Genomic DNA, 24,824 nt, shown 5'->3' on the forward strand with positions numbered 1-24,824 from the left:
GGAATAACATGTTTAGATTTTTTTTTCAAGGAATGTATACTTTTATTTAGCAAGGAATCATTAAGCAACAGTGAAGTCATTTTGTAACGTTACAAAAATGTATTTCAAATATATGCTGTTCTTTAGAACTTTCTATTCATCACAAAAAAAAGTATTGCAGTTTCCACCAAAATATAAAGCAGCAATAAATAACTGTTTTTTTGTCTTGATTATAATAATAAGAAATATTTCTTGAGCACAAAATCAGCATATGTGACCCTGGCCCACAAAGCAAGTCATAAGGCTCAATTTCTTGAAGATTAATACATCAAGCTGAATAAATACACTTTCTGTTGATGTATGGTTTGTTAGGATAGGACAATATTTGGGACGAGATGCAACTATTTGGAAATCTGGAATCTGGGGGTGTAAAAAAAATAAAATATTGAGAAAATCACCTTTAAAGTCGTCCAAATGAAGTTAGCAATCCATGTTACCAATCAAAAATGAAGTTTTAATATATTTACAGTAGGAAATTTGCAAAATAGCTTAATGGAACATGATCTTTACTTAATATCCTAATGATTTTTGGCATAAAAGTGATCATTTTGACCCATATAATGTATTTTTGTCTGTTGCTACAAATATACCCATGCTACTTATGGTGGAATCATTTCTGACTGATCATGTGACATTGAAGACTGGAGTAATGACTCTTAAACTTTTAAATGGTAGTGTGTGAGTGTGTATGGAAATGGTTGTCATGTGTTCTTATCTTATGGTTATCTCTTAAGGTGAGTATCTCTGCTCTCTTAAGCATAAGTATCTCCAGCCACAATCAATAACTCATAGCACAAGTAATGGCAGCACACTTGACCTAGCCATGGCCATTCAATTTACGTCCCTGTGCATTAGCTTCGCTGTTTCTCCTGTAACTTTCTAAGGTGTGCCCTTCACTGGACGGGACGTACTGTTTTGTGTCATGATGGACTGAAATTTGTATTTAAATATGCATGTGATAATAATACAGTACATAAAGACTGGGCCCACACACAGAGCTGCTCTGTCTTAGTTTGATGGCTTGCATCTCTTTATGTATCCTTTGTGTTGTAAGCACCCTCATCATTAATTCATCTGACCCTTGTTTGCATGTTCTCCATCCAAGCAAATAAAGCTTTGTTGGAGTTTGTCTGCACGCTGCTTCAGTACAGAATGCATACATCCTCTCAGCACCCATAAATCATAGTGTGTCAGTGGCACTTAGCATTATTTGACATCCTTAGATAACCTCTCTGAAATGCATTGCTGCAGTTATATTCCACAAACTCTTCTGCGTTCTGCCCACTAGTTTTGTTCGGTTTGTATTAAAATCTCCCTCAAAACTTGCCTTTATTTTTTTGGGCACTTATGTAATACTCGTATCACTCGTGTACTCACTTGAGGGGTTTTAAAATGTGCTTTTGGGTCCCCTTTTGATCTATTTGTGGATGCTTGTGATATATCAAATATATTTACATTGATTTTGGGGTTGGTAATGTTTTTTTTAAAGTCTCTTTTTCTCACTAAGGCTGCATTTATTTGATTAGAAATATAGTTTTCTATTTGAATATATTTTGAATTGTAATTAATTTCTGTGATGGCAAAGCTGAATTTTCACCACTCTTGAATTACTCCACTCTTCAGTGTCACGTGATTCTTCAGAAATCATTCTAATATGCTGATTGGATGCTCAAGAAACATTTCTTGTTATCTCTTCTCTAACATTTAAACAGTCACTGTTAACTGTCAAAATTCCATGCATTTACCAAAATAACATTTTAAATATACATTTCTCATCACTATGATGCAGTGATAAAGATTCTTCCCAATCTTCAGAGCCACAATGGCTGCCTTGTCTCTAGTATGAGCCTCAATGGCTGGCTTGTGCCGAGAATCTCCCTGATGAAGAGGGTTTCCGCTATCGAGAGCCCAGGGTCTTTCCTGGAGTAAACACAGCTCAGATTGTGCGGCAGCCGGATATGAGGAGGAGGAGAAGAGACTCAAAAGCTCTCTGTGAAAGCTCATGTTGCTCCTTTGAAGTCCACCAGCTTCTTGCTTTTAATCTGCCTATCTCGCTCTCTCCTCTCTCTGGTTGTAATATAAATGTGTAATGTGCTTTTACATGTAATGTCCTTCTTGCACCAGTGTTCTTAGAGCAGTTTCAAATATTCATCGTTTCTGCGAAGAGTTATGGTGATATCAAAGGCACGATGCTGCATCTCATGGTCTTACATTTGTTATAATAGAAATGGAGTGATTAGAAACATTGCATTAATATTTATGGTGTTGCAACCACTTTAAATATACACAACATGCTTAAGTGCTTTATTTATGGCTATGAAAATGTTGGTTTGTTTTTTTCCCCTCTTCAGGCACGTCTTCCATAAAATGTGTGTGGATCCATGGCTAAATGAGCACTGCACCTGTCCCATGTGTAAACTTAACATTCTCAAAGCTCTGGGAGTTATGGTGAGCACACACACATGTTGGGTTTATATGTTTATGGGGACATTCCATAGGCGTAATGGTTTTCATACTGTACAAACTGTGTTTTCTATGGCCCTACACCTACCCTACACCTAAACCTAGCCCTCACAGGAGATTGTGCACACTTTTACTTCCTCAAAAAAACTCATTGTGCATGATTTATAAGCCTGTTTCCTCATGGGGACCTAAGAAATGTCCCCACAAGGTCAAAATTTACTGGTATTACTATCCTTGTGGGGACATTTGGTCCCCACAACGTGATGAATACCAGGTGCACACACACGCACGCACGCTAGCATGCGCACACACACACACACACACACACACACACACACACACACACACACACACACACACACACACACATTGGATTCCAAAGTTTTATGGAGACATTGCATAGACACAATGGTGTTTATACTGTACAAACTGTATGTTCTGTTCTCTTACTGTAAACATACCCCTCACAAACAAAGTTCAGCAGTTTTAGATTTTCAAAATTGCTATCTATCTACCTATCTGTCTGTCTGTCTGTCTGTCTGTCTGTCTGTCTGTCTGTCTGTCTGTCTGTCTGTCTGTCTGTCTGTCTGTCTGTCTGTCTGTCTGTCTGTCTGTCTGTCTGTCTGTCTGTCTGTCGTTCTGTCATTCGTTCAGTCTATCGTGCGTTCTAACGCTCTATCCATCTGTCTCAGTCTATCTGTCTATCAGTCTATCGTTTGTTCTATTGTTCTATCTATCTATCATTCTATCTATCTATCTAACGTTCTACCTTTCTATCGTTCTACCATTCTACCTATCTATCTATCTATTGTTCTATCGTTCTTTCTATCGTAAGATTTTTTTTTTTTAAAGATGTCTCTTCTGCTCATCAAGCCTGCATTTATTTGATTCAAAGTACAACAAAAACAGTACAATTTTGAAATATTTTTACCATTTAAAATAACTGTTTTCTATTTGAATATATTTTAAAATGTAATTTATTCATGTGATTTCAAAGCTGAATTTTTAGCATCATTACTCCAGTAAAACATTTATTATTATTATTATTATTATTATTATTATTATTATTATTATTATCATTATTATGTTAAAAAAATAATAGATAGAATAGATAGATAGATAGATGATAGATAGATAGATAGATAGATAGATAGATAGATAGATAGATAGATAGATAGATAGATAGATAGATAGATAGATAGATAGATAGATAGATTATAAAAAGTTTCTTAAACAGCAAGCCAACATTTTAGAATGATTTTTGAAAGTTTATTTGACACTGAAGACTTGAGTAATGATGCTGAAAATTTAGCTTTGCCACCACGTTAATAAATTACTTTTTAAAATATGTTCAAATAGAAAACATCTATATTTGAAATATTAAAAAATTGTACTGTTTTTTGAGTCAAATAAATGCAGGCTTGTTGTTCAAAACTGTCTTAAATGTAGTACAAAGACAACAGAAACATTGATCTCAGAGGGTAGCAGGTTATGGCACATTCATAAGGCTCTAATTTGATTTGTTGTTGTTATGATTTTATCATTATTTTCTCTTGAAAATAAAATCAAGTCCTGCAGTTTGATTAGGATGGATTGCCTGAATTATTACAGATCTGGGCATGTAAAGACATTACTGTAAAAAATGGCAAAATGAATATGTGTTGCTGGTTGCAACATGATAAAGATTGTTACACCATATAAAGTCATTTGGCCTATAATCTTGTTTTTGCACTGAGGGGTAGAGGATTTATGATCTAGTAGCACCCTCTGGTGGCCACTTCAGACATTTCATTGAATTTTTCATTTTACCAAAACATTTTCTGATTTCTGGAGATTTACATATGTGACCCTGGACCACAAAACCAGTCATAAGGTTAAATTTGACAAAACTGAGATTTATACATCATATGAAAGCTCAATAAATAAGCTTTCTATTGATGTATGGTTTGTTAGGATAGGACAATATTTGACTGAGATACATCTATTTGAAATCAGAAATCTGAGGATGCAAAAAAATAAAAAAGACTGAGAAAATCACCTTTAAAGTTGTACAAATTAGGTTCTTAACAATGCATATTACTAATCAAAAATTACATTTTGATATGTTTACAGTAGGAATTTTACAAAAAATCTTCATGGAACATGAACTTTACTTAATTTCCTAATGATTTTTGGCATAAAAGAAAAATCAAACATTTTGACCCATGCAATGTATTTTTGGCTATTGCTACAAATATACCCCAGCGACTTAAGACTGGTTTTGTGGTCCAGGGTCACATATATCATATATAATGTGACCTTGCACCATACAATATATATGTGACCTTGCACCATAAGGCTCAATTTTTTGTAATTGAGATTTATCTGAAAACTAAATAAATAAGCCTTCCATTGATGTATGGTAGGACAATAGTTGGTCGAGATACAGCTATTTGAAAATCTGAAATCTAAGGGTCCAAAAAAATGAAAATATTAAGAAAATCACCTTTAAAGTAGATAATTTTGACCCATACAATTTATAGTTGGCTATTGCTACAAATTTACCCATGTGACTTATGACTGATTTTGAGGTCCAGGGTCACATATGTTAATAAAATGACAAACAAGACATTTGTGTACTTACAGCCCAACCTGCCCTGTGTGGACAACATGGCTTTTGACATGGATCGGATGTCCCGCAGTCAGACTTCCAGCCAGAGGACGGCACTGGTGGACTTGTCCTCTGAGACCAGCATCAGTCTGGAGCCCCTCCGCCACTCCAGTTCCTCCCAGCTTCCCTCCGACGAAGAGCTCATTCCTCGCACAGGAGAGATCAACATTGCTGTCACTAGTAAGAGCAGGGCTTATTCTATATTTTGTCTCTCTTATTCTATCTGGATGTTCTTTAAAGGTGAAGTGTGTCATTTCTGCATCACCCAACTGAATTACAAAAATTCTTTTCAAACAGGCTTGTGGTTTGCTCTGCATGCTAAACTGGGATGTTACAAAGTATTTTGATGTTGAAAAAAGTCACACACTTCGTCTTTAAGTTTCTTCCTGTCACCTTTATTTGCTCACCTCTATTCCACCTTCTCCTTCATTTTCTCCCCAGCGGGGGCCGGGGGTAAGCTTTCCTTACTGTAGTGCACTGACTGCATCACTCCACCTGTTGTTCAGGGACATCTGTGTGCTGTGACTCATGCACTGCTGAGACTGAGCTCACTGATGTGAGCAGGTGTCTGTGCTCAACCGCAATGTGTCCCTGCACTTTACTGCAATAAATATTTTGTACTAGACTTCTTAAGTCATTGCGTGTATGTCATGGCACTCTGTGGTATCCCCTTTCTCACATATAATAATAATTTCACATATATATATATATATATATATTTGTGTAATTAACAGGATAATGTACATTCAGCCAGTCATTATCATATAATAAACACCTTCAGGATGATCACTCTGTAGACTGTCTGACTGTATATTGTTGCTCACATATTTTAGTTCTAGTAATGCACACATTTTTATAGTATTTAGTTATTATACTACTACTAAATACTATTTTATTTTGTTTACATATTTAAAAAAAGATTTACTGAGAATTTTCTTCAACTTCTAATGTAAATGTAAATTAGTTTTTATGCTCAATTGCAATTTGACATAAATGCATGGCTAGTTCAGATGATAAGATGCACCCTTTTTCTAAATGCTAATGCTGTTTTACACCTTGTATCTCTTTTATCTGTCATTATGGTGGCTTGACATGTCCATTCCATGCCGTTTGTTGCAAAATAATATTGTAAAATTCATAATAGTTGACAAATTTGCTACAACAGCCAACTCTAGGAACAACATTAGACCTTCATGAAAACAACATATATGTATATGGTGATATCATATTTAGTCTTTATATTGCATATTATATATTTTCTCTTGCATGTCAAAAAGTTTTAGGTAAATGTAGAAATATTTTAGACACAATGCACACCAGCATCTCAGAGGGTTTTAACAGATTTTATTTTATTTATTTATTTATTTATTTTTTTTTGTGGTTCATTTTCCTGTCACCTGGAATTGGATCAGAACTGTTTTTTTTTTTTCTGTCAGCATCTATGTACTCAAACTGTCCTCAAACCTGTGAATGAGCTTTGCTCAAGCTGGCTTAAAATAACCATCTTGTTTGCCTTTTATTTTTATTTCTATTTTAGTGAATCTGCAAAATGTGAATTATTAGACCAAAATAAGAGGGATCATACAAAATGCATGTTGTTTTTTATTTAGTACTGACCTGAGTAAGATATTTCACATAAAAGACATTTATATACAGTCCACAAGAGAAAATAATAGCTGAATTTTAAAAAATGATCCCGTTCAGAAGTTTACATACACTTGATTTTTAATACTGTGTTATCTGAATTATCCAGAGCTGTTTTGTTTTTGTTTTTTAGTGATAGTTGTTCGTGAGTCCCTTGTTTGTCTTGAACAGTTAAACTGCCCACTGTTCTTCAGAAAAATCCTTCACGTCCCACAAAATCTTTGTTTTTTCAGCATTTTTGTGTATTTGAACCCTTTCCAGCAATGACTGTATGATTTTGAGAGCCATCTTTTCACACTAAGGACAACTGAAGGACTTATATGCAACTATTACAGAAGATTCAAACACTCACTGATGCTCCATAAGAAAAAATAATGCATTAAGACCCAGGGATGTAAACTTTTGAACAGAATGAAGATGTGTACATTTTTCTTATTTTACCTAAATATCATATTTTTTTCCCATTTAGTACTGCCCTTCAGAAGCTACAGAAGATACTTACATGTTACATTTACCATGTATTTCAAATTCAAAAAGTTTTCATCCCCGGGCTTAATGCACCGTTTTTTCTTCTGAAGCATCAGTGAGCGTTTGAGTCTTCTGTAATAGTTGTATATGTAAAAAGATGGATCTCAAAATTATACAGGTATTGCTGGAAAAGGGTTCAAAAACACAAACATGCTGAAAAACCAAAGAATTTGTGGGACTTGAATGATTTTTCTGAAGAACAGAGGGCAGCAACAACTATCAGTAAACTAAAAAAAAAGCACAGCTGTGGATCATTCATGTAACAACATATATAGATATAAAGAATCAAGAATCAAGTGTATGTAAACTTTTGAACTTGAACAGGGTCAATTTTATAATTTCAACTATCATTTTCTCTTGTGGACTATATGTAAACGACATTTATGTGAAATATCTTATTCAGGTCAGTACTAAATAAAAAAGAACATGCATTTTGTATGACCCCTCTTATTTTGGTAAAATAATTAACATTTTGCATTTGGTGCATGTAAACTTTTGACCTCAACTGTAGTTATACCAAGCATTAACACACGTGTTGAGTGCGATAAAACTAAACTAAACAGCAGAAAACTGCATACACGTAAAAATAAGTAAATGCTCAAGAAACTACACACCTTTGTTGCAGAAACAGATGTAAGGTAATTACGCATTTGTGGGATCATTTATTATTTACCAACCATTTGTCCTGGTGCTATGTCTTTAAAATATTATGTTCAGCAGTTTTAACCCCTCCTGTTGGCCTGTGTTTGTATTGTAGTGATTAATTATATTGAAGAACCCAGAGCAGGTGTATGTGCTAGAACAGCTCTGCAATTTATTCATGTTTTTGGTTGTTTCTGAAATCTCTTGTCTCTAAATTCTGTAAAAATGCTACTATTTTTATAGAATTTACAGATATTTAAAAATAAATACATACAAAAATGTCTATGTGGAATACTACTACTTTCTAATGACATGGTCTTCCTAACAGATGCAAAATCTTCTCTGCTTTGTAAATGTCCGGCTAAACCAGCACTAAGTGTCATGTGCTCTGAATGTGCTATGTTCAGTTTCGCTCTCGTCTCGTCTTGACCATCGCTTGCCTATGGTTTCCTCTCCTGTTCCATGGATTAGAGAAGTGTTCCTCTTTTTCTTCACGCCTCCACCTGTCGCCAGTTTCCTCTTCTCTTCGGCTCTCTGTCGAGATGATACCCTGGCCGCGCCCTCACCAAAAAATGACCCCTCCCCCTTTTACTCTGTTAACAGAAGAGTGGTTTATTGTTGCCAGCTTCGGCGTCCTCTCTGCTCTCACGCTTTGCTACATGATCATCAGAGCCACTGCCAGCACTTCTGCCTATGAGTGAGTATTGTAGATTTGTAGATAGATGTTTAGAATGCCATCACTAAATACATTAACAATGAGTTAGCACCTACTTTGTCGCATTAGTGTCCTAATACATTAATGTACTACTATTAAGTGTCATAAGGTTGATTTTTATCGGTTGTCATTTTCAACTATAATATATTTTGTGTTTTCAATTATTACCATGTGCCTCACATCAATGCTTGTTAAATGTTTTTTTTTCTGTTTCCTTTGTTTTCTTTTTCAGACTGAAGTTGGAATGAAGATTTTTCTTTATGGCGTCCTGATTTCTAAAACAGAAATGCATCCTGGAAAACAAAGTTGCACTTCAAGTCCGTTTCTTACACATTCATTGATAGTGTTAATAGAGCTAACTTTAACCTTTGTAGACTTCAGCACATTTAAAGCTTGTCACTGGATGATATTGCTAATGAACTTTCTACAGCATACATGTTAAGTGTCTTTTAAATTTGTATATTTTTTTCAGATCCTTTGGTTTGTCTTTGGTTTGTCATGTGAATTATATTTTTAAAGCAATTTTTGTGCGTGTATTAAAATTTCTTTGTGCAAAACTCTCTTTTTGTCTCATTTTAGTAAATTAGTAGTTAGTACTTAATGCTTCTGTCTCTCTCAGTTTACTGGTGAGACTCCTGAATCTAATTTTCACTTTCAGACCAGAAACCTCCATCATGTCACATGTTTACTAGACACAATATTGATTTACTGTGGCATATAATAGCTCTACAATTCAGTAGTGCCTTACAGTAAGTCAAGCCAAAAGCACGAAAAATACTGTAATACATCTATGAAGACAGATTGTGTTTAGTATCAGCCTAACATTTAATGCAACTTAAACAGCTCCAGCACAGTTTAGCCGGAAATCTGGAAGGATTACTTAATGGAGTGAAGCATATTTTGCTGAATTGTCTAATATGCATTATTATTACACGACTACACGGAATACTCTATTCTGATCGGTCAGTTCACATATTCCGAGGTGTGTTATTCCCCCGGTAATAACCAGTGAAAACTACTCTTACAAAAATTAACCATGATTTTATTGTACTAAAAGTGTAGTAACCATGTTTTTTTTGGCATATTGATTACCATTTGTATAACCACAGTTTTACTACAGATACCATGGGTAAACTATGGTTAGTGTAGCAAAACCATTGTTAATTTGTGGTTACTATGGATTAACTGTAGTATAACTGGTTTTATTTGTAATAAAACCATGTTAAGTTTTCATATGGGTAATAACAAAGGCTCATCCGGGTAACTGCAGTCAGCGCTATTCACCTGCTAAGAATATTTTATCTTCGTGGAAACTTTGTGTTTTTGTTTGGCTAATAAAATATTACAACTCAAGTCAGTATTCTAGGTACAAGTATTTAATTCTGTCATCCTGGTATCGCGGAGTCAGATCCGCTCTCTCGTTTCATACATGCAGCTGCTGCAATTTTGTGATGATTGTAATGGATTGTAAGATTTTAACTGGTAAGATTTTAAAACAGTTTGTGGTGAAATCTAGTTTGAGCTTGCCACATTGCTTTCTTCACGAAAGCTTTGCGTTCAAAAATGACAACTCAAATCAATATTTAGTGTCTAATTATTTCGTTTTGTGCCCAGTAGCTGTGTAATAAGCGGGATAATGTACATCCAGTCGTTATTGTAAAATAAAGCCCTTCAGTACATTATCCCCTACTGAGGCCGTTAGAACATAATTTTTAAGAATAAAATATCCAGCACTTTTACTGATATTCCAAAGTAAATCAGTACGTTTTTTATTCATTTCATTTTTTATATATTTATTTACCTGCTTAAGGGTTGCAATATTTTGACATACATACTGTGTATAATTAAATGCATTTTAATAATAGACTAAATGGAGAAGCGCATCCACACATTTGTCTTAACAGTCATGATTGATGCAGGTCAATAGTTGCAACTTATTCTAGTTTGTCTATGCTGGACATAATAGAAATAAAATAGAAAACGTAGACATATAAATTATACATGAAATTTTAAACCTTATGTTGAAAATTCGTTTCCTAATTGTGGTTTTAAAAATTGTTGGTAAATCTTAATATACTATATTATCACCGAATCTTGGATCTCTCTTAATTAGCACCGGTTTGGAAAATAAATAAACATTATTTTTGGCCAATTTTGGGATAAAAAAGTACAGAAATATTTAGTTTGAGCAAAGTCAGTACATTTTAGTCCAATACAATATTATTTATTAGCTTTGTTGGGTAAAATAAAAGCTCTCTTGGTAAAAATGACAAAGTAAGGGTTAAAACAAGGAGCTGTATAATCACAAACACTTATTATATACTAGACATAATATAAATAAAATAGAAAATGTAAACATATAAATTGCTCAAATATGTTTGAACCTTGTGTTGTGTTAAAAATCTTAATCTTAACCTAATTTTGGTTTTAAAAATTGTTGGTAAATCTCATTATGCTATATTATCACTAAATCTTGGATTTAATGTTTCTGTCAACTTGTTTTCTTTCAGTTAGCAAAGGTTTCTTTTTTAAAATGATTGGCCATAGGCCTCACTGAACTGTGCTTACGCACTTCAGTTTTTGAGTGAAAAGAAATAAATCATTATTTGCGACTAACTTTGGATAAATTTGTAAGCAATTTTTGTAGGCCAGTCATTTTGGCAAGTAAAAAGTATATAATAATATTGTTTTGAGAAGTTATTATACCCTGTTTGAGCAAAGTCAGAATGTTTTAGTCAATACAATAACATTAATTAGCATTTTCATCTAAAATAAAACACCTCTGGGTAAAAATGACAAAACCAGGGTTAAATCAAAAAGCTGTTTATTCACAAAACACCCAAACACTTCCATTAAAAAAATCTGATTTCAACTGAGAAGCTTGATGGTAATTAATTGGTCTGGTGTCAAGGACATAATGAGTGTTGATTACACGTAACCGACCGGCATTGATTTTGTGCTGAGATGAAATGTCAAATTTGAGCACAACCTTTATGGAGGAGGTAAATAAGTCTTTTCAGTCAGCAGGAGCTGAATCTTGAATATTTCATAAGCATTCATCAGAAGAATCTTTCCTTCTTTCATCCATCTCATTTTCTTTCTATCCCCTGCTTTACACAGATACAGAGTATTATCACAAATGCCCTTTATGTCTTGATCTGACCCCATCATTTTTGTTGTTTGTCTGTTTTCAGGTGGTCATTTCTTCAACCGTAATTCTGTGTCTCCACGCAGCGTAGTCTGTGAGATGGAGCTTCCAGACATCCAGGCGTCTCTGGATATGTACGACGACAACAAATCCTGAGGACACGCACCTCCTCCACCTCAAGCCCATTCCTCCATCGTCCTCTCCCCGACCCCAGACTGTGGGGAACAACCTTTTACGAGTGTGAAATGGAGTATTGACAGTGAGCACACTGACTCTGGCGATAAACTCTACCGCTGTAGAACGGTCTTCGAAGCGATCGGTCGCCTCAAGTGGATGTGATTGGACTATTGCACCATCATCAGCCTCCTTACACTTTTACACTTACTTTTTCTTTGACTTTTTGAAAGACTATTTCAAAAGACATCTTTTTGCAGACGTCTGTGGATGGCAGACCTCTTTATCTTGGTATCCTCGGTTAGCCACAAATGTTGTGTTAACTGTTGTCTCATGTATGTAATTTGCTGACCGTTTTTAAGTTCCCATGCTTAATATCGTTCCAGATGGGGAAGACTCTCTCTCTCTCCCTCTCTCTCTCTCTCTCTCTCTCTCTCTCTCTCTCTCTCTCGTGGACAGTCGTGAAAGCAGGACTGGAAACTGAGCCTTTATAGAAGAGCTGTCTGCTTTGTATCTCTGCTTTTGTAGCTAAACAAGATGCAAACGAACTTGTCCTTCATATGCTGAAATGCTGCAGCTTCACGTTTAGTGCTGGCCCGTTAGCACTCGAAACTCCTCGACAAATCACCGTTACTTCCTTGTAGAAATATACAGTATTTCTCTGTACATAGAAGGAAAATGTTTTAAACATGTATTTAAAGAAAATCCTATGGAATACCTACAGCGAATACTAATCAGTTCCAAGCAAGGGGACCTAATATATATATATATATGTGTATATATGTATACACACATATATACATGAATATATGAATATATACAGTATTTGCATATAATAATTCATGTATCTCTCTCTCTCTCTAAGTGGCCTCTTAGCACAGTTTGTCTTTCCTGGATCTTGTCCGTGCACAAGAGTGTCTGTCTCTTTTGTGTTCTCGTTTTGGGGGGGTGGCATTGTGACCATACTGGCCTGCACTCACAGAGATCTTTGTGCTGATTCTGCATCAGTTTTGTTTTCTGTCATATGTAGTTGCAGTCAGGACAGGGCAGGAGCTCGACTCTTAGACACTCAGTGAGTAAAGGCTCTGCTTTATGTGGGTCATGATATGGGCTACCTATGTTACATACTGCCTCAGCATTAAACTTGTCATAATTGCCTATACTGCTTTCTTTCTTTGGGTGAGGTTTAAAATTAACATAAATATGTGTTATTTATATGTTTAATATAATTTTTTTTTTAATTTTCATAAAAGTTCTATATAGCTTTGTTTTAATTTTAGTACTTTAACGTTTCCACCTTATTCTTCAACGCAACAGTAAGCCTACAGGCGAGACTTTAAGCCAGTTTAAGAATAACAACGTGTAGTAAATGGTAAAACAGTTTGCGCTACAAACCAGTGTGTTCATAATTAAGATAATTCATTAAAATATTATGGTAAGACACACCAATTTGCAATATCAACCAGCAAAACAAGCTGTTTTGTACAGCAAAAAATTGCTGGATGCAGATGGGACCGGTAGCAAGACCCATAAAATTTAAAAGTACAAATTGCTGCACCTGCCCCTTTTCTTTTTTTTTTTTTAGGGATCAATCCAGTAGCGCTGAAACCCAATAGTTACAGTGGCCAAGGATCAGCAATCTCCACTTAAAACTGATCGGGCAATCCAAACCGCAAATCGTAGAGACTTAGTAGTACTCCCTCCGTCTACAACATCACCAAGGCTTGCCTCAATCGGTCTGATGGGTGCTACAGTTATCGGTCATAACTCCTTAACCTATTGTCAAAGACTTAAGTGTCTTTTGTTGTTGGGATTTACGGGTGTCTTGCATTTTTTGTAAAAAATTTACTTTTGCGAACTAGTCCTAAACTGTAAAAAGTTTTCACCAGTTTCAACTTAAAAACTTAAGTTTAGCAGCTGTCTTAAAATTTTAAGTTAAATCAACGTATGTCATTTCACCTCACAAGTTAAATCAACTTATTTTTATTGTAATAAGTTAAAAATGACTTGTAGTTTTACGCTGATTTAACTTACATTTTTAAGGTGAATCTGGTGAAAACTTTTTTACAGTGTAGGTTTTTCGCTTGATCGGAACCAAACCAATGCAGGAAGATTTTCTGGAGAGTGAATATCAATAATTATCAAAAAAAAAAAGTCGAACTCTTGACTCTTTGTCGCAAAGGGACGCAAAAATGTTGGAAAAGGGCAAGGTCGCCTTTACTAAAACGGCTATAACTTTTAAACAGAATTGTGATATGTTCGCCAAACTCACAACAGTATGTAAGAGCTGAATCTGATGTCACATAAAAAGGCATGGAGCTTGGTGCTGCTATAAGAGGAGGGGAAATGATCAAATTATAAAAAAATCCACAACTACACAACAGTTTGTCCTATTAATGTGAAAAATTGGTACACACTGTCTTGGTTCAAAGTGCCACAGGCGTCTATAAGGACATTTGCATATCTCAAAAAACATGCCCACCATAGACCGATGAATTTTGAGCACCTGTTAGACAAGGTTAACAGAGGTTGATTGGAACGAAACTTAATGGGTCTGTTTGACTAAGGCCCTAAAGGTGTTTGAGAAATTTGAAAGAAATCAGCCACTGTGGGCCGATATTGCATTTTTCAAGGGTGTAAACGATTGTATGTTGCACAGTTTTTCACACATACGCACAATATTCATATCATACGATAGACCTCCTTGTTCTGAATGACTTTGCATCTAGAATCACTGCTGTCAATCAAACTGTTAGTTAAATGATTGAGAAGATGTAAAACACCTACTTCTATTCCTAGGTTTTTCTCTCTTTCTAATCTGAAAAAAAAAAAAAAAAAAAAAAACACTGCAGTACAATTCTCTGGACTCTCTAGGTTAATAAATATGTATTAAAAAAAGTTACCCTTTGGGAAGTTATAACAATGTCATTTAGAAAATGGGCCTGTCAAAATATACCCAAAAAACCTATAAAGCCTAAACTAAAACTTAAAATTTCACGAAACCTGGTTAGCACACGCGACAGGTGATTCTAAACAAGCATGCAAAGTTTTAGGAGAACGAACCACAGCTGCCGCAACAGTCATAAACATTAAAAAGCATATTTCTATGGTATTTCCAAAAATCCTTTTTTTGGTCATTGATTTAGGTGGTTACAGGCTTGCTAAAAATATGTAATGTCTTTTTTCATATGTGCTTAAAAGCCTTAAAGTGCTTGAACTCCGGTATTTGCTGCTTCCAGCTACATTTTTTTTTTATTGTAAATTGTACGCAAGACAGGGAACTTCCAACAATATAAGGCCCATCCACCATAAGTAATATGTATAATCACCATTAATAATAATTACACTCACAATAATAATAGCAATAATGAGGGGAAGAAAACAAGAAGCAAAAATCAAATGAAGTATATAAAGACATCAAATAAAAATACACTGAAATAAACATTTTGAGATACAGAAACAGAGTTTAAAACTTTTATTTAATTTTTTTTTAAAGTAACTGAAGCTCTGAAACATTTTCACAAACTCACAAATAAATATATTAAAGGAGGGCTTACATTTTTGCATTTGCATGTATGAATATATTTACCCAGCAATAAAACAAAGTTGACAACAACGAAGAAATGAAAATTTAAATCTCACTTAAACGCACATGCTTATGGAAAAAATAAGGTGGATATTTAATTTGTATAAGTTGTCAAAGCAACATTTTCATTTAAATTTCTAATACTAATTTAAAATGTAATTATTATTTATCCACCTTTTTCTTTAACATGGCTTATGGGTGAGACTTTCAGTTCATTGGAAGAATAATGAAAAGAATAACAACGTGCAGTAAACAGTAATATTGTTTGGACTACAAGCCAGTGTGTTCATAATTAAGGCAATACTTTAAAATAATATGGTAATACACACCAATTTGCAATATTAAGCAGCAAAACAAGCTGTTTTGTACAGATGAAAATAGCTGGATGGATGAGACCAGAAGCCAGACCCATTAAATTTACAAATGGCCATGTCTTACATTAAGAAAAAGGTGGATATTCTGTTTTATTTTTGCTTAAATTTAATAAATGGAAATGCTAGTTTTAAATTTAGTTGACAATAACAACACTGACACGGATGGATGGATGGATGGATACAGTATATAAGCTTTATTAAAGGGATAGTTCACCCAAAAATGATAATTTGATGTTTATTTGCTTACCCCAACGGCATCCAAGATGCCAGCAAAACACAAACGGAGATTTTTAACAAAAACCGGTGCAGTCTGTCAGTCAAATAATGGCAGTCAATGGTTACCAAATCTTTAGAGGAAAGAGAAACATACACAGACAAATCCAAATTACACCCTGCGGCTCGTGGTGATACGCTGATGTCCTAAAACACGAAACGATCGGTTTTTGTGAGAAACTGAACAGTATTTATATCATTTTTTACCTTTGATACACAGCCAAGTCCATCTGTCCTGAGCACGAGCTTTGCATCCGGCTAGTTTAGGTGTGAACGCGCTCTGGCGTAGTATACGCAAACGCCATAAGGGGAAATCGGTTAAAAGTCCCGGATGAGTTTGCGCAAGCAAATGTAATCTTTTAGCTTTAATTCGGTTTGAACAATCAGGATAAGCGCAAGTAATTACCATTTTGAATAGCCGCTATACCCACAATCTCTGTGCACTGTGTAAACAATGAGTGTCGTATACACGCGACAGATCGCTTCCGGAGTTTGCGTATACTACGTCAGAGCGCGTACACATGTCACGAGCCGAAAGCTAAACTCGTGCTCAGGAGAGATGGACGTGGCTGTGTATCAAAGGTAAAAAATGATACAAATACTGTTCAGTTTCTCACAAAAACCGATCGTTTCGTGTCTTAGGACATCAGTGTATCGTCACGAGCCGCAGGGTGTAATTTGGATTTGTCTGTGTATGTTTTTCTTTCCTCTAAAGATTTGGTAACCATTGACTGCCATTATTTGACTGACAGACTGCACCGGTTTTTGTTAAAAATCTTCGTCTGCAGTGTTTCCCCTACCATTATCTTAGGGGGGCGCCCCGCCCCCCCAACGGCACCCCCCGCCCCCCTTGAATGTCAAGTTCATTTTATTTTTGATATAGCGTCAGATCACAATAGAAGTCATTAAGGTTATCTTTCCTATAGAACAGGGCTATACATTGTTCTTTTATTAAACAAACTAAATTGCCTTGTGTTATTTATCTTATTTACACGAAGGCATGTCATTTCTGTCTTTACATGATCGCGTGTTTACAATGTCTCATCTGCGAAAACACAGACGGGATCGCGGACTCCATTCATAAAAACCGAATCTACTATAGCGCGAAATGCCACGTAAATTCGTCGATTTTTGGATTAATAAATCAAAAGTTGGTCTGTTACTTCATTCAAATCGCGATATGGACTAGTGTCTGTGAAAACTGAAATGCAAAAAGACCGTTTCAATATGAATCCTGCATGCTCCGTTTGCCTCTGTATGTATGAATGGTGGAGACGCGCTTTTACTACACGCATATACTGAAGCACACGTGACGCTCCCGCTAATTTTGGGCATTTACATCTCGCATGAACAGATAAACTCAATATCCAAAGCTGCTGTGAGTGTCACTTTTACCGTTTCATTTGAGAAAACTAGCATCATAACATGCTGTACACACACAGAAACTTCAAGGCAACCTGTCAAAATAAAAGTAACATGTAACAGAACATTAGTCTTGTATTACTTTTGTACAGTATAATGTAGTTGTTTATATATTCCTATTTAAATAATTGACATGAAACAATATATATGATAAAAATAAATATAACAAGATTAACCACTTAATTGTAGAAAAAATACTACAATTATTATTTAAATGTTAAATTATTATTATTTATTGATTTTAACAGTAAACCTCTGTTTGTTTGCCAAAAATTAAAAGGGTTTATTTTTCATTTGATTAAAAATAAATAAATGTTTATACTTTTAATTTGATTATGAGAAAAAATAATACACACAAGAATTAAAAAAAAAAAAAGAAGCAAAAGTTGGTAGAGCCCTATTGTTCAAAATGTTAAAATAGAGAGTTTTGGACTTATTTTTCCACTGAATAAGTCTATAATAATGTTTTCGTTATTTCACAAAGTAGGGTAAAGTACCGGGAAAAAAAAAGTAACGTTGGCTACCGGCACCCAACCCCCTAAGCCCCCCCCCCCCCCCCCAACACTGGAAACCTAGGGGAAACACTGGTCTGTGTTTTGCTGAGGAAACAAAGTCAACTACATCTTGGATGCCGTGGGGGTAAGCAAATAAACATCAAATTATCATTTTTGGGTGAACTATCCCTTTAAGGCTTTTTGAGCTCAGGTGTGGAATGTGCGTCGTTTCATGCTCACAGAAGTGGCACGGGCCTCTTTAGAGTTCAAAAGAATACATGTGTAAAATTAATAGAAAGTGTAGTAGATGTAATTTTTTTTATTTATTCCTATTACACAGTACTTACTTTTGTAATAACTATTACAAAATGCGCACCATTAAGTGTGACCTTTAGCTTCCTGGAAAGCCTTATAAATAGTTTGCTTTCAAATGTAATTAGACGCTATTGTAGTGATTTAATTTCATTCAGTTTAGTGTGTATAACCTTTTCGTTTATGATTCCTTGGTGCTTTTTCACATTTGAAACGCCTGTTTGCCTCCCACAATAAATCACTGGCTCTGAGGTAATGCTTTAATCCGCCGCAAGATGGCGATAGAGCGCTCTGGACTGATCTGCTGCAGGAAATAACCGAGAGCAGAAATGAAAGTTGCTCGAGTGTACATTAACTGAACGTTTACTAATGACTCGATTTAAATGGCGTTTACTTTAACATTAGTTGCTTTGATAATTTACCACGAACTGCTCACGGGTTCCAACAGCTTCGAGCTAAGTAGGAAATATCTAAGGGACGGAGAACGATTGAAGACTTTTCAGCGAGTACATGAAAACAATGAACACTATCAGAGACGGATTAATTTCCAGGTAACGCACATTTAGTGGACTAACATTAATATCTCACACAGCATTAAGTAAGAATCGTAACTCAATCACTACGGATGCTAAGTGACAATGGATGTGTTTCAAAACCTAGTGAACTGCCTAACTAGATACTAGATACAGTTTTAGGCGTCAAAGGTGAGCTCACTCACACTAACACAGTGTAATGCTGTCTAGTTAGGTAGCATACTTGGTTTTGAGAGGCAGCCAATAACTAGCTGATTTTAATGTATCTAAATATATTAGAACTTTGTCTCACGGAACACATTTGAAAACAAAATGTAGGCAATGCCCATAATACCATTAGTTTCTGTCATGTCATATGACATTTCCTCATGTGATTAATATCTCACCTGTTGCTCAAGCTGTCTCTGGTCATGTCTTGTTTTGTTTCGTAGAACTCACTCAAGAGACAAGCCTTTCTGAATTCAGCGCTGAAGAAATCAAACCACTCTGCCCATTATGGCATCAACCAGTTCTCTGACTTATCTCCGCAGCAGTTCAAAGGTGACTTATAGATGCTTAGAAATTAATGCACTTAAAATGATGGCAACTAATGTGTCTCATTTGTTTCTCAGAGCGATATCTCACAGCCCAGTCTGAGACGGCTCAGAAGTTTGACCCCTCCAGGTCTGGAATTCAAGTTAGGATGAATTATCCACCTAGGTTTGATTGGAGAGACCAGGGAGTTGTCGGACCAGTCAGAAACCAGGAGTCGGTAGGGTGTAGATGTTATGTTAGGAAGTTACACTCAAATGCAAATACTCAAAACATGACTTTTTTCTTTTTTTGTAGTGTGGAGGATGCTGGGCCTTCAGTGTGGTGGAGGCCATTGAAACAGTGGCTGCTAAAGATGGTGGAAAACTGCAGCAGCTCAGTGTGCAGCAGGTTATAGACTGCTCTTATAAAAACAGCGGCTGTAATGGCGGATCTCCTGTTGGAGCTCTGGATTGGCTTAAACGGGTGCTTTCATCTGCTTTCTTTTTTTCTCATGATGATATAACTGAGAAATTAAATTATTTTATTGATATTGATACTGATAGTGGAATCACAACTGTCAACATTGATGGTTGGGATACCCTTGCCAAAAAAACAACAACAACAACAAAAATGTTTTTAACTTTGATGATAATTTGAAATGTTTGTAAAGCACCAAATTAGTATATTAGTTTAATTTCTGAAGGATCATGTGACACTGAAAACTGGAGTAATGGCTGCTGAAAATTCAGCATTGCTTTCACAGGAATACAAATCTTTTTTTTTCTTTCTTTCTTTTTATAAATATAAACACTACCAGGCAGAAGTTTTTGGACAGTAATATTTTTAATGTTTTTTTAAAGAAGTCTCTTCTGCTCACCAAGCCTGCATTTATTTGATTCAAGTACAGCAAGAACAGTAACATTTTGATATATTTTTACTATTTAAAATAACTTATCTATTTGAATGTGTTTTAAAATATAATTTATTCCTGTGATCAAAGCTACATTTTCAGCATCATTACTCTAGTCTTCAGTGTCACATGAGTTTTCAGAAATCATTCTAATATGCTGATTATTATTATTATCAATATTTAAAAACAGTCGAGTACATTGAGTACAAAAAATTCTACTCTGCTGTTTTAAACAAAATTCAGCTTTAAAATCACAGGAATAAATTACATTTTAAAATATATTTGAATAAAAAACAGTCATTTTAAATAGTAAAACATATTTCAAAATTTGCTGTACTTTGGATCAAATAAATGCAGAAAAAAGTAATATTCTGAAATATTATTGCAATTTAAAATATCAGTTTTTCATTTTAATATACTTTAAAATATAATTTAATTTAAGATGAATTTTTATCAGCCATTACTCCAGTCGTCAGTGTAACATGATCCTTCAGAAATCATTCTAATATGCTAATTTATTATCAACGTTGGGAAAAAGTTGTGCTGCTTAATATTTTTTGGAACCTGTGATAATTTTTTCAAGATTCTTTAATGGATAAAAAGTTAAAAAGAACAGCATTTATTCAAAATATAAATCTTTTTTTAACAATAAGTCTTTGCTATCACTTTTTATCAATTTAACACATCTTGTCTGAATAAAAATATTAATTTCTTACAAAAAAGAAAGATTGAAAAATTACTAACCCCAAACCTTTGAACGATTGTGTGTATTGTTTGAAAAATTTTTTTTAAGAAAAATTGTATTTGACATATTTACATTTGATTTCACAATATTACTTTTTTTCTGTATTTTTGATCAAATAAACACACCCTTAATGAACATAAGAATCTTCTTTAAAATATATATACTTTTTAATTAGTATTTTAATAAAGGTGTTAGTGTAAAAAAAGTCAAGTGTAAAAAAATTAATTTGTCTGTACCAGCCACGACAAGCTGCTCATTAAAGGTGTTCATCATCCCAGAAATGCCATAATTGGCACATTCTAATATCCTGTTTCGTATATCTTTTTTTATTTCAGACCAAACTGAAGTTAGTGAAAGAGGCGGAGTATCCTTTCAAAGACGTGGCAGGAATCTGCCAGTACTTTCCTGAGTCTCATGCTGGAGTGGCAGTGAGGAATTACTCAGCTTATGACTTCAGGTAATAGATGTAGCATGCAGATGGCTTGAGCTTTACACCGACAGTCAGCTGTACCGTTGCATTAAGTGCAGTGTAGACCTCATGTACTATTTAAAATTCAAGGTTGAAGTTTGGTCGGGATGTCGGCCAATGTTTTATGTTTACTCATCTGTTCTTGTCAACTCTGTTTGCAACTCAGGGTCAGGTGCTGAACGGCCACTGACTGTACACTTTCAAAGCTCACATACCAAAAACCAAATGCACTTCTGACCTGGGTTTCGTTGTCTTAAATTTGTGTCAGATGTCACTGTGTCTCACATAGTGTTCTGTCTAGGGCTGCCACTAATGACTATTTTTATTTAGACTAATTTATCGATTAATCTAAACGATTAATTTTTCCACAAAAAAATAAAAAAAATGTACCTAAGAACATTTTATTTTGAATAATTAAATTTGATTATTAAAATTTAATGGAACCATTAAAATGAAATCCAGAAAAGTAATGGAAAATAATTTGGTAAAATATAACTGTAAAATTCAATTAATTAGATAGGCTTGTTGATTAAATAATAATAATAATAATAATAATAATAATAATAATAAATATGGCCCTATAATTATATATATATATATATATATATATATATATATATTTTTTTTTTTTTTTTTTTTTTTTTTTTTTTTTTTTCTGGTAATAAAAATAGATGTAAGTGAACATTAGCCTTTAAAATTACTTAAAATACATATATAATAGCAACGAGGCAATAATAATTAGTTCAAATAAAGAATCAAAAGCAAAAAATCATATGGTTTTATTGCACAAAACGTTACAACATAGGCCTGCAGAGGGCGTAAACGGCCTGCTGATTGTTTTTACACTTCATTGTGCGATCTAATCCTTTTTAATATTGACTAATGAACATTTAAGTCAAATGTCCACTTAATCTTTAATATTTGGCCACATTTTTACTACAGAAATGCTATAGCCACAATAATTTAATGAATATGTGGATATCAAAACGTGTAAACTTAGAGTGAGGGTTTAAACTTTTATTTTAAAATCGCGATTAACACTTAGCATAATGACACAATATTTATGTAATCTCCTGAGTTTGCATAGCTTAATAAATGATTTACCTTACAAATCTGATGAAATGGTGCACGTTTCCTTTTTTGAGGAAAACATTTCAGGATTTCTCCCCATATAGTGGACTTCTATGGCGCCCCCGAGTTTAAACTTCCAAAATGCAGTTTAAATGCAGCTTCAAAGGGCTCTAAATGATCCCAGCCAAGGAAAAAGTGTCTTATCTAGCGAAACGATCGTTTATTTTCTAAAAACATTTACAATTTATATACTTTTTAATCTCTACACAGAGTACACACAGAGCTAGACAAGACGAGCATTTGAGGTTAAAAAGTATATAAATTGTAATTTTTTTAGAAGATAATCGATCGTTTTGCTAGATAAGACCCTTCTTTCCTCGGCTGTGATCGTTTAGAGCCCTTTAAGCTGCATGTTGGAAGTTCAAACTCGGGGGCACCATAAAAGTTAATTATATAGAGGGAAATCCTGAAATGTTTTCCTCAAAAAACATAATTTTCTTACGACTGAAGAAAGAAAGACATGAACATCTTGGATGACAAAATAGTACATTATCTGTAAATTTTTGTTCTGAAAGTGAACTACTCCTTTAACTGAATCGTAGCATTTGTGAATTCACAATTATGCTTAATTATGATTTTAAAATGGATTTAATATATAATGCAGCCTTGGAAAACAGTCTAATAATACGTTTCATAGATTCTCGTTCGTGAAATGCACCACTTCTGGTATTTTGCCGGTTACTCGACTAAAACAAAATGAAATTGAGGATTTTACCAACGAATCGCGATAGCCCTACAGTAGTTCTGTCTTAACCAACTGGGATTGATATGTTGTTACAGTGGACAGGAGGAGATGATGATGAGCGTGCTGGTGGAATCAGGACCTCTTGTTGTCATTGTGGATGCCATCAGCTGGCAGGATTACCTAGGTGGCATCATTCAGCACCACTGCTCTAGCCACAACGCCAACCATGCCGTACTGATCACCGGTTATGATACCACAGGTACACACACGCAGACACGGGTGGTTAAACACTCTTTACTTGTGCCTCGGAGCATATAAAGGTTCAGAGCGCTGGCCTTCACGGATTACGTCCTGTCAAGGGCACAAAATTGAGCCGACATTGGCAAACACTGGCTGTGCGCCAACATCCCAGAAAACTGCCTGATGTGTCTGCACTATAATCAGCAAGCTGTCCGCAGCGTTTATCCTCTGCAATGATTTGTTTTCTCTTGTTTGTGTACTAGTTTGAATTAAGTACTTCCAGCACAAAGTAGATAAATTGATGCATTATTAATCATTTCACACCGTTATAGGTTACATAGTATGACTTGTTATTAATCATTTCCCATCTCAGGTATGTTTTCAATGATATGTCTTCATATTTTCTGACAGGGGAAGTGCCGTATTGGATAGTACGCAATTCATGGGGGACCTCATGGGGTGACAATGGATATGCTTACATAAAAATAGGAAACAATATGTGTGGTAAGTTTGTAGTATGTAGTGACCCACTTTTAATGTTTTTTTTTACCTTGTTGACAGTCAGTTTCCTAGATAAGTGATACACACAATGCAGTTCTGCTGCTGTGAGGCATTGTGTGCGTTCATAAATATTCATGAAACCTTTGGGAAACACTCAATACTGCTTACAATGAAAAAATCAAATCATAAACGCCTAGCTGATCATGTTTAAATTCATATCAGATCATTTGAAAATGACATAGTAAGGTTATTTTGAAATTATGATCTTGGAAGGACTTTACACAATGTCCGATGACAATCAACAGCAACTCTTTTTCTTTTTCCAGGCATTGCGGACAACGTGGCTGCTGTATTTGTGTAATTGTCGATAATCTTTGTACTTCTGTTGAAAAGACCGTGGCAGATCGACATTTTAAAATATCACCCTCAGGATGGAAATCCATCAGTGTAGCTGATGAGAATTGTAAAAATTCTCACGGGGATGCGGATAACAAATCCTGTTGCCTCTCGAATGCAAAGCAAGTACGCTGCTATTTGAGCTAATAGACCACATTCTTAATCCAAGCCACTGTAGCCCAAAATAATCAGAGTCAGAGCCGGATTTCATTTTAGTTCTACAACACACATCGGCTA

The 24,824-nt window shown here is 34.8% G+C and overlaps 2 protein-coding genes across 5 annotated transcripts in view; both read left to right on the plus strand.

Moving 5' to 3' along the window:
- rnf130 (ring finger protein 130) overlaps positions 1-13,163 on the plus strand; it is a 65,793-nt gene extending 52,630 nt beyond the window's left edge. Inside the window, exons 7-10 of one of the 3 annotated variants that reach the window (XM_073820617.1) lie at positions 2,391-2,487; positions 5,128-5,332; positions 8,570-8,663; positions 8,914-9,228. In XM_073820617.1, the coding sequence (XP_073676718.1) occupies positions 2,391-2,487; positions 5,128-5,332; positions 8,570-8,663; positions 8,914-8,929 (412 nt within the window). In that variant the 3' untranslated portion in view covers positions 8,930-9,228. Of the gene's footprint in view, positions 1-2,390; positions 2,488-5,127; positions 5,333-8,569; positions 8,664-8,913; positions 9,229-11,875 lie in introns of those variants that run through there. The other 2 variants (XM_073820616.1, XM_073820618.1) reach the window with 2 other exon arrangements.
- A 5,601-nt stretch (positions 13,164-18,764) lies between these two features.
- Positions 18,765-24,671, plus strand: ctso (cathepsin O). Of its 2 annotated transcripts, none has more exons than XM_073820832.1 (8): positions 18,765-19,015; positions 19,429-19,537; positions 19,609-19,748; positions 19,826-19,993; positions 21,501-21,622; positions 23,546-23,709; positions 24,102-24,194; positions 24,518-24,671. In XM_073820832.1, exons 1-8 carry the CDS (start codon positions 18,848-18,850, stop codon positions 24,550-24,552), a joined length of 999 nt encoding a protein of 332 aa, XP_073676933.1. In that variant the 5' UTR covers positions 18,765-18,847; the 3' UTR covers positions 24,553-24,671. The 2 variants fall into 2 exon arrangements, with proteins under 2 accessions (XP_073676933.1, XP_073676934.1); XM_073820833.1 differs by having other exon boundaries at positions 19,826-19,918.
- Positions 24,672-24,824: the final 153 nt, after the last annotated feature.

The sequence above is a fragment of the Garra rufa genome, chromosome 16, assembly GCF_049309525.1.
Source record: "Garra rufa chromosome 16, GarRuf1.0, whole genome shotgun sequence".
Taxonomy (NCBI): Eukaryota; Metazoa; Chordata; class Actinopteri; order Cypriniformes; family Cyprinidae; genus Garra; species Garra rufa.